The sequence below is a fragment of the Vigna unguiculata genome, chromosome 11 (genome assembly GCF_037176805.1).
Source record: "Vigna unguiculata cultivar grain cowpea cultivar isolate G323 ecotype 2 chromosome 11, ASM3717680v1, whole genome shotgun sequence".
In the NCBI taxonomy this organism is placed as follows: domain Eukaryota; kingdom Viridiplantae; phylum Streptophyta; class Magnoliopsida; order Fabales; family Fabaceae; genus Vigna; species Vigna unguiculata.
Window position 1 is genome coordinate 17541441 of NC_140802.1, and position 9514 is coordinate 17550954.

Genomic DNA, 9514 nt, shown 5'->3' on the forward strand with positions numbered 1-9514 from the left:
ACTATTACAGTTATCCATAGGAGTACTTAAAAGGAAACATAGGCATACAACCATGCCAAAAACGAAACAAAGTCTGAACGTTAACTGTCTTGCAAAAGCATCGCTCCTAGAGCAAGAAATCACAAAAGAGAGGGGCATTAAAGCCATAAAACTACTATTAGGAGCTATAGGTAACTGGTCCAAACTACGCAGCACCGCTACCACCAGCAGATCCACCTCCAGAGCTCTTTCCATCTGCTCCCACCGTAAGGTGATCATTGCAAAAGGAAAAGAATCAAGGCAAGAACATACACAACAAAGAAAGGGTAAGCTAGTGTAATTTAAAGTTAACATAGTATAGCAGATGATAGAGGTCGTACCCCACCAAATTAAAACATATTAAATATAGTATATGAAAGTGAACCAAGTCGTCTCCCAACGACCAATATTTTCATTTAAAGCGAAATTTCCAGATGAACACAACAATAAAACACAAAGGGGGGGGGGGGGTTTGGCAGATTCACACAAGCTTGCTAAATTCTAATCAAAACTGAATTAAACACACAATTCAAAACGTACTGGTCCCTTGATTCCACTGAAAATCAACCAATCACAGGTTACTAAATCAAGTCTCTTATCCAATTTACTCTCATGAAATCCGAATTAATCAACTATGCGAAAATTAACACAGCTTCATTATGCCATTAAGCATAGCACACATCCTTCTTTCAATTTCACACACACACACACACACAAATTAAGCAACTGTGGCCAAAACCCGAACTCACTAAGCATGACAAGGATTCTGAAATTGTGCAAAATATGAACCCACGATTAAGCATCACAAATTCCATTTCATTCAAAGCTACGAAATTGAATAGGATGAAGAGAAATTAGGAATTGGAGTGCACTGCAAAACATCAACCTCATGGTTTCAAATCAGTTTCTTCAAGGAACCAATACGAAAAACTTAGCTAGACATGGAAAATGAACAATCAAACACTTCAAAACTGCAATAACAAAACAGAACCAAGAACCCTAATTTATGAAATCTGAAAAGCGCAATTCAAGAGCAAAAATAGAGATTTCAAAGCTTAAATGGAATGCAAAACGGTGTTGTCATATATAAATGCGAAAACCCCATGAATGGGTATTGTTCCAAGTCAATAAAACTCACAAAACGAACTGCCCAAGCAAGAAAACGAATGCAAAACGTAAAACCCTCAATGGGTGCTGTCAAATATGCATAAAAACGGTAAAAATGAGCCAAAAACGTGAAAAACCGCAAGGGGGGCATCCATGGAAGCTTGGAGAACGAAAATGGAGGTTTTGAAGAGAGGTTGAAGATGATGGAGCGGCTGGCCTCCTCATGCAGACCTAATTCGCGTGGTCATATCACCCTTGCCACTCATAATTACAAAACTGCCACTCTGTCACTCAGATTTACAAAAATGCCACTCTGGGCCTCAAATGTTGACCCATTGACTTTGCTGACGTGGAACTGACATGAAAATGATGTGGCAATGATGTGGCAAGTCTCTTCCACTAAATATTAATGTCCAAGCTCCAAAATTTGCTTCACCCAAATACCTAAAAATAATTAAAAACAAAAATTAGGCCAAATAATGTGAAATTAGTCCAAATTCGGAACAGTGGCCCAATAAAGCCCAGCAGATGAAAAACACTCTAATGATGAACAATTAAGCACTAATCAACTGTCTAATGGGTACACAAAGGCTAGTGAAATGGAAGAAAATAATGACTCATCAGCAGACAAGTACTTAAACAGTTCAAGCATTTCAACACAGTGAGCACAGAGAATCATGTTATCGCAGACAAGCATGACACTATGACTCAATTATCCGGATAAATATACTAAGATCGGATTCACTGGATTGTTGCACTTGTGGTGGCCTCTACTGCTCTGCAGAGCCATTGCCAATGGGTTTCACCCTACCACACACAAGGTTAGACTTTAAACGTCTAAGGCCATTATCCTGCCAGAGACTAGGGCCACCCGCCACTCTCACCACTTGGGTCAGTTTGCTCTACCTGAGACTCACTAACCCTTTAGAGTTTCGGGATGCTATCCTTACTTGAATCCATATCTTAATATATACACTACACACCACCATGGGATCTCCCCACGAGACTCATGGAATTATGCCTACCACACACAAATTTCATGTTTCTCATACCTTAACTACCACATTTATCTCATACATCCAATTCTCATGCCTCAATACCACCATTCAACATTTCCAGGCTATAAATCAATCCAAGCATGCTACTTTCAGCCAATACAGTTCAAATAATTCTTGCATGTCCATGGAAATGTCCAGCCATAACAGAGAATAGAGAAATATCATGCAATCTCGCACTGATCTCGCTTAGGCTAAAAGCCTTCGCCCAGGCGACAAGAACTGTCTCGCCTAAGCTAGGCATTCTCGCCTAAGCGAGACACGAAATACTGGTACAGTGGCCACATCTGTGAGTTCTCGCCTGAGCGAGTCCCACTCGCCTGGGCGAGACCGTCGTTCGCCCAAAAATAAAGAGGCACCTCGCTTAAACGAGGACTCCAACAGAGGCATCACTGGTTTCCTCGAGGGCTCGCCTAGGCGAGCCGTCCTCGCCTGAGCGAGACGTGCATCGCTCAAAAACCACAGTTGGTCGCCTGGGCGAGAAGCTCGAGCAGAACCAAGGCGAGCATCCTGATACTCTTGCCTAGGCGAGACGAGCTCGCTTGGGCGAGAATGACAAGTCTCACCACTGTTAGCACACATGCAACAACAAAAATAGTTCAAACCAACATCCAACAACGCATGCAACTCAGTTTCATTTGATAAAAATCTACTACTCAAGCCTATAATCATAGAACAAACCAAAAAGAAACACACAAAATAACTTTGACTGGTGAATCTAGCTTCCCTTACCTTTTTAAACACTAGCACAATAGAGTGGTAACCCAAGAAAAGTAGTGGAGCACTGGAGCAGGGTACAGAGCTGAAAACAAACCCACACAGAGTTGAGAAAGGGGTTGCTAGGGAGAACCCAAGACAAAACCATTAGCCTCTGAACTGGAGAAAGAGAAGGACAAGGTTGGAGTTCGACTTACTTGGAAGTACAATATCCTTTACTAGCTTGAAACAAGGGGAGAACCTCTGTGCCCTAGCAGGGCTCTTACACTAGACGAGGGGAGGGAACAAGGAGCTGGTTTTTCTAAAAATGGAACAGAATGAAGGGGTTAGGGGCTGGCAAGGGTATTGGGTCCCCTTATTGGGTCGGCCTTAGGCCCACGAATGGTTAGGCCCCAAATACTCAGCTGAAAAGGAAAAAGGGGCTTACAATATCTCCCCAACAACAAAAATTTTTCATCCCTGAAAAATTAGACTTACCAGAATAGATATGGATATGAACTCCTCATCTCCTCCTCTAGCTCCCAGGTAGAGTCCCTTGTCCTCCGGTCCCAGATGACCTTCACAAGACTAGTGGCTCTTCCCTTATGCTCCCTCACTTGGCGATCCTCTATGGCGACAGGTTGCACCACTACCCGGAGATCCTCCCTGACTTGTACATCCTCCGCCTCCAACACATGTGATGGGTCAAAAACATACTTCCGTAGTTGTGAGACATGGAAGACTGGGTGTAGATTAGCCAACTGGGATGGCAATGCAATCTCATAAGCCACGGGCCCTATCCTCCTCAGGATCTGATACGGACCCAAGAACTTAGGAGATAACTTTCTTGAGCGGATAGCCCTCCCCACACCAGTGGTCCGGGTCACCCTCAAGAACACATGCTCCCCAGCCTCAAACTCTAAGGGCCTCCTCTGGTCTGCATATGCTTTCTGCCGACTCTAAGATGGTTGCAACCTATCCCTCACCAACTGCACCTTCTCTGTGGTTTGTTGCAACAACTCAGGTCCTACAAAAACCGACTCACCATCCTGGTACCAACATAAGGGAGTCCTACACCTCCTCCCATACAAAGCCTCATAAGGCGCCATCTCTATACTCGCCTGGTAACTGTTGTTGTAGGTGAACTCCACCAGCGGTAACACCTCATCCCAACTGCCAAGGTGGTCCAAGATACATGTCCTCAACAAGTCCTCTAAGGACTGACTCACCCTCTCTAACTGGCCATCCGTCTGAGGATGATAAGCAGAACTCATCCTCAGCCTACTACCCATAACCTCATACAGCGTCTGCCAGAACCTTGAAGTGAATCGGGGGTCTCTGTCAGATACTATGCTACTGGGCACTCCATGAAGTCTCACTATCTCTCGGATGTAGAGCTAGGCCAACTTGGCCATAGACATTCTAACATTCACTGCAAAAAAGTGAGCACTCTTCGTTAGCCGATCCACCACCACCCATATAGCATCATGCCCTCTCACGGTGCGAGGCAAGTGGGTAACAAAATCCATAGCTATGCTATCCCACTTCTACACCGGAATATCCAAGGGCTGAAGCGTCCCACCAGGTTTCTGATGCTACACCTTAGCCTTTTGACAAGTCAAGCAAGCGAATACAAACTGTGCAATCTCTTTCTTCATGCCTTGCCACCAAAAGTTCTCCTTGAGGTCTTGGTACATCTTAGTAATGCCCGGATGCAGACTAAGACGATTCTTGTGTACTTCCTTAAGGACCAATCTCCTCACCTCAAAATCATCTGGTACATAGACCCTGCCTCTGAACCTCAGCACACCATCACTACCCAAGGCAAACTCCTTGGCCTGATCCGACCCAAGTAGTTCTTTTACCCTCTACAAACTAGCATCTTGTGCTTGCTTCTCCTTAATCAAGCTCAGGAAGTCACTAGATATAACCAAGGTGCAACACCTAATGAATTCCGGCTCCAACTCAAACTGTAGCTTCATGTCTCTGAAGCTCTCAAGCAACTCCATCTCTTTTATCATCAGGTGGGCCACATGCACTGTCTTCCTACTCAGTGCGTCTGCCACCACATTCGCCTTCCCTGGGTGGTAGAGAAGCTCGAAGTCGTAGCCCTTCAAAAACTCTATTCACCGCCTCTGCCTCATGTTCAACTCTTTCTGATCAAAGAGGTACTTCAAACTCTTGTGGTCATTAAAGACACGAAACTATGCACCATACAAGTAGTGCCTCCAGATTTTCAAAGCAAAAACCACCGCTGCTAACTCGAGATCATGAGTAGGATAGTTCTTCTCATGAACTTTCAACAGCCTTGAAGCATAGGCCACCACCTTCCTCTCTTGCATCAAGACACACCCCAAGCCCTGATGAGAGGCATCACAGTAAACCTCAAAGGGTTTACTCACATCCGGGATTACCAACACTGGAGCACTCGTCAGCCTCTACTTAAGCTCCCTGAAGCTCTCTTCACACCTATCAGTCCATACAAACGGTTGGTCCTTCCTTGTTAGCTGTGTTAGGGGTGCCATTATCTTGGAGAACCCCTCTATAAACCTCTTGTAGTAGCTAGCTAAACCCATAAAGCTCCGAATCTCCGTCACTGACTTGGGACACTCCCACTGTATCACGGCCTCCACCTTAGCTGGATCCGCAGCTATGCCCTGCGATGATATCACGTGCCCCAAGAACTGCACCTCTCTCATCCAAAAGTCACACTTTGACAACTTGGCAAACAACTGTTTCTCCCTTAAGATACCAAGCACTATCCTCAGATGCTCGGCATGTTCCTCATGTGTCCTGGAGTAGATGAGTATGTCGTCTATGTAGACCACGACAAACTTATCTAGAAACGGGCGGAAGATCCGGTTCATGTAGTCCATGAACAAAGTTGGAGCATTGGTCACACCAAACGACATAACCACGTACTCGTAGTGCCCGTATCTGGATCTGAAAGCTGTCTTCTCTACATCTTTTGCCTTCACCAAAATCTGATGATAACCTGACCGAAGATCAATCTTGGAGAACACCGATGCCCCATGTAGCTGATCCATTAAATCATCTATTCTTGGCAAGGGGTACTTGTTTTTTATAGTTAGCTTGTTCAGCTGCCTATAATCCACACACAACCTCGAGCCACCATCCTTCTTCTTTACCAACAAGACGGGCGCTCCCCACGACGAAACACTCAGCCATATAAATTGTTTCTCAAGCAATCCCTCTATCTGTTTCTTTAACTCCACCAACTTCGCTGGGGCCATGCGGTAAGGAGCTATCGACACAGGGCCAGCTCCCGGTACTAAGTCTATGGAGAACTCAACTTCTCTCATCGGGGGCAAACCTGGTACCTCTTTGAGGAACACATCCTCAAAGTCCCTGACCACTGGTATCACGGTGATCCTCTCCTCCTTCTCAACCTCTATCCTGGCAAAGATCATATAGCACTGTGCGCCGTCCCGGATTTCCTTCATAACCCCATGAGAAGACAACAACTCAGGCTCCTTTGAGTTGGAGAACAACAACTTCTTCTCCCGACAATCTATGAGAACATGATTGGCAGAGAGCCAATCCATTCCCAAGATCATATCTAGCCCTTACAGAGGGAGGCATATGAGATTGACTTTATATACGCGCCCCTCTACCTCAACTGGACATCTAGCACACATCGAAGAAGTCCTAACCAACCCAAATGCCGGGGTAGATACCACGAGGTCAAACGGTAGCTCACACACCAGCAGACCCAACTCCTCACACAAGACTCTGACACAAATGAGTGTGTTGCTCCAGAATCAAAAAGCACGCAACAAGACTTGCCAGATATCACACAACAACCAATCACAAGGTTACCTGAACCTGCTGCCTCTGACCCGGTCATCGCAAAAACCCTGCCTGTAGCTTGAGGCCTGCTACCTCCCCTCCTCTACTGAGTCTGGCCCGAGTTCGGGCTCGGAGCCTGTGGTGAAGGTCGTGCCATTGTCCTCTTCAGAGTGGGGCAATCTCTACCAAAGTGGCCTTCCCTGCCATAATGGTTGCACCTGCTAAAACCCGATAGCTGTGGGCAGAAACTCTTCACATGCGACCCTCCGCAATGATGACACTGGATCCTGCTGGGCGGGGAAGAAAAGCCTCTAGACCCTTGTGGCTGTGGATGAGGCCTAGCATACTGCTTCTTCTTCTCATTAACTCTCGGCCTAGACCCGGATGGTCCGCTAACTCTCTGATGTGGCTGCTGTTGGGCTTCCACCTCTACCTTCATACGCTCCATGACCCTGCCTTTTCCACCAAGGCCGTAAAGTCCTTAATGGACAGCGGAGCCATCATTAAGCGGATGTCTCCTCTGAGACCATTCTCAAACTTTCTGCAATGCCACTCCTCATTGAGCGGCATGGTGTAGAAATGCCCCAGATGCTTGAACCTTTCGGCGTACTCAGCCACTGACTTGTCCCCTTGTGTCAGCTGGAGGAACTCTACCTCCTTAGCGTACCTCACGCTATCAGGGAAATACTCAGATAGGAACCTCCTCTTGAAGGCTTCCCACGTGATATCCTCATGCTTCTCTTCCATTACCAACCTCATACTGGCCCACCAATGCTCAACCTCTCTAGTGAGCATGTAGACCGTGAAAGCAAGCCTACTCTCATCGGGGCACCTCTTGGCATCAAAGATGCGCTCCATATCCTTCATCCATTGGTCTGCCTGGTCGGGACTCGTCTTGCCATCGAACTTGGCGGGGTGGTGCTTCAAGAAGTCTTCCAAACTCCATTCAGGGGGTGGAGGTTGGGGATGAGGGTCATGCATCTGAGCACCAACAGCATTCTCCCCTAACTAGCGGAGAGCATCCACGTGCAGCCTCTGAGCGTCCTCAGCAGCCTGCCTAGCAGCCTCCATCTACTGCATCATAAAGTTTTGTTGCTCAAGAGAGGCTTCCTGGCGCTGCATCGCCGCCTCGTGTTGCTGCAACATGGCATTGCTTTGCTGGGTCAAAGCAACAACCATTGCCTCGATCGCCCTGGCAAGGTCTTGCCCATCGCCCTGAGCAGGTTGAGGAGGAGCTATATGCGGGGGTGCCATAAGACTGGACACACAGAAAGAACCATCAGAACTTGGTTAGACTGGAAACTCATCTAAACACGACAAGAAAGGCACAACGAAAGCTAAGCAAACACATAGCCCACAGACACTTAGGAACGAAGGCTTTGATACCATAAAAATGTGACATCCCATTTAAATAGATTAAATCTACTAAACAAAGCATCGCATAATTATGATAATAAGAAACAATCAGAGGAACAGAACACGTACGGATCTACAATTACAGTTATCCATAGGAGTACTTAAAAGGAAACATAGGCATACAACCATGCCAAAAACGAAACAAAGTCTGAACATTAACTGTCTTGCAAAAAGGTCGCTCCTAGAGCAAGAAATCACAAAAGAGATGGGCATTAAAGCCATAAAACTACTTTAGGAGCTATAGGTAACTGGTCCAAACTACGCAGCACCGCTACCACCAGCAGATCCACCTCCAGAGCTCTTTCCATCTGCTCCCACCGTAAGGTGATCATTGCAAAAGGAAAAGAATCAAGGCAAGAAGATACACAACAAAGAAAGGGTAAGCTAGTGTAATTTAAAGTTAACATAGTATAGTAGACAAGTACTTAAACAGTTCAAGCATTTCAACACAGTGAGCACAGAAAATCATGTTATCGCAGACAAGCAGGACACTATGACTCAATTATCCGGATAAATATACTAAGATCGGATTCACTGGACGCTTGCACTTGTGGTGGCCTCTACTGCTCTACAGAGCCATTGTCAATGGGTTTCACCCTACCACACACAAGGTTAGCCTTTAAACGTCTAAGGCCATTATCCTGCCAGAGACTAGGGCCTTCCGCCACTCTCACCACTTGGGTCAATTTGCTCTACCTGAGACGCACTGACCCTTTAGAGTTTCGGGATGCTATCCTTACTTGAATCCATATCCTAATATATACACTACACACCACCATGGGATCTCCCCACGAGACTCATGGAATTACGCCTACCACACACAAATTTCATGTTTCTCATACCTTAACTACCACATTTATCTCATACATCCAATTCTCATGCCTCAATACCACCATTTAACATTTCCAGTCTATAAATCAATCCAAGTATGTTACTTTCAGCCAATACAGTTCAAATAATTCATGAATTTCCATGGAAATATCCAGCCATAACAGAGAATAGAGAAATATCATGCAATCTTGCACTGATCTCGCTTAGGCTAAAAGCCTTCGCCTAGGGGACAAGAACTGTCTTGCCTAAGCTAGGCATTCTCGCCTAAGCGAGACGCGAAATACTGGTACAGTGGCCACATCTGTTAGTTCTCGACTGAGCGAGTCCCACTCGCCTGGGCGAGACCGTCGTTCACCCAAAAATAAAGAGGCACCTCGCTTAAACGAGGACTCCAATAGAGGCATCACTGGTTTCCTCGAGGGCTCGCCTGAGCGAGACGTGCATCGCTCAAAAACCACAGTTGGTAGCTTGGGCGAGAAGCTCGAGCAGAACCAGGGCGAGCATCCTGATACTCTCGCCTAGGCGAGACAAGCTCGCTTGGGCGAGAATGACAGGTCTCACCACTGTTAGCACACATGCAA

The 9514-nt window shown here is 46.2% G+C and overlaps 1 protein-coding gene across 1 annotated transcript; it reads right to left on the reverse strand.

Moving 5' to 3' along the window:
• Positions 1 to 7121: 7121 nt before the first annotated feature.
• Positions 7122 to 7667, reverse strand: LOC114187692 (uncharacterized). The gene has a single exon (XM_085669248.1). The coding sequence runs from the start codon at positions 7665 to 7667 to the stop codon at positions 7122 to 7124; it is 546 nt and encodes a 181-aa protein (XP_085525374.1).
• Between the last annotated feature and the right edge of the window lie 1847 nt (positions 7668 to 9514).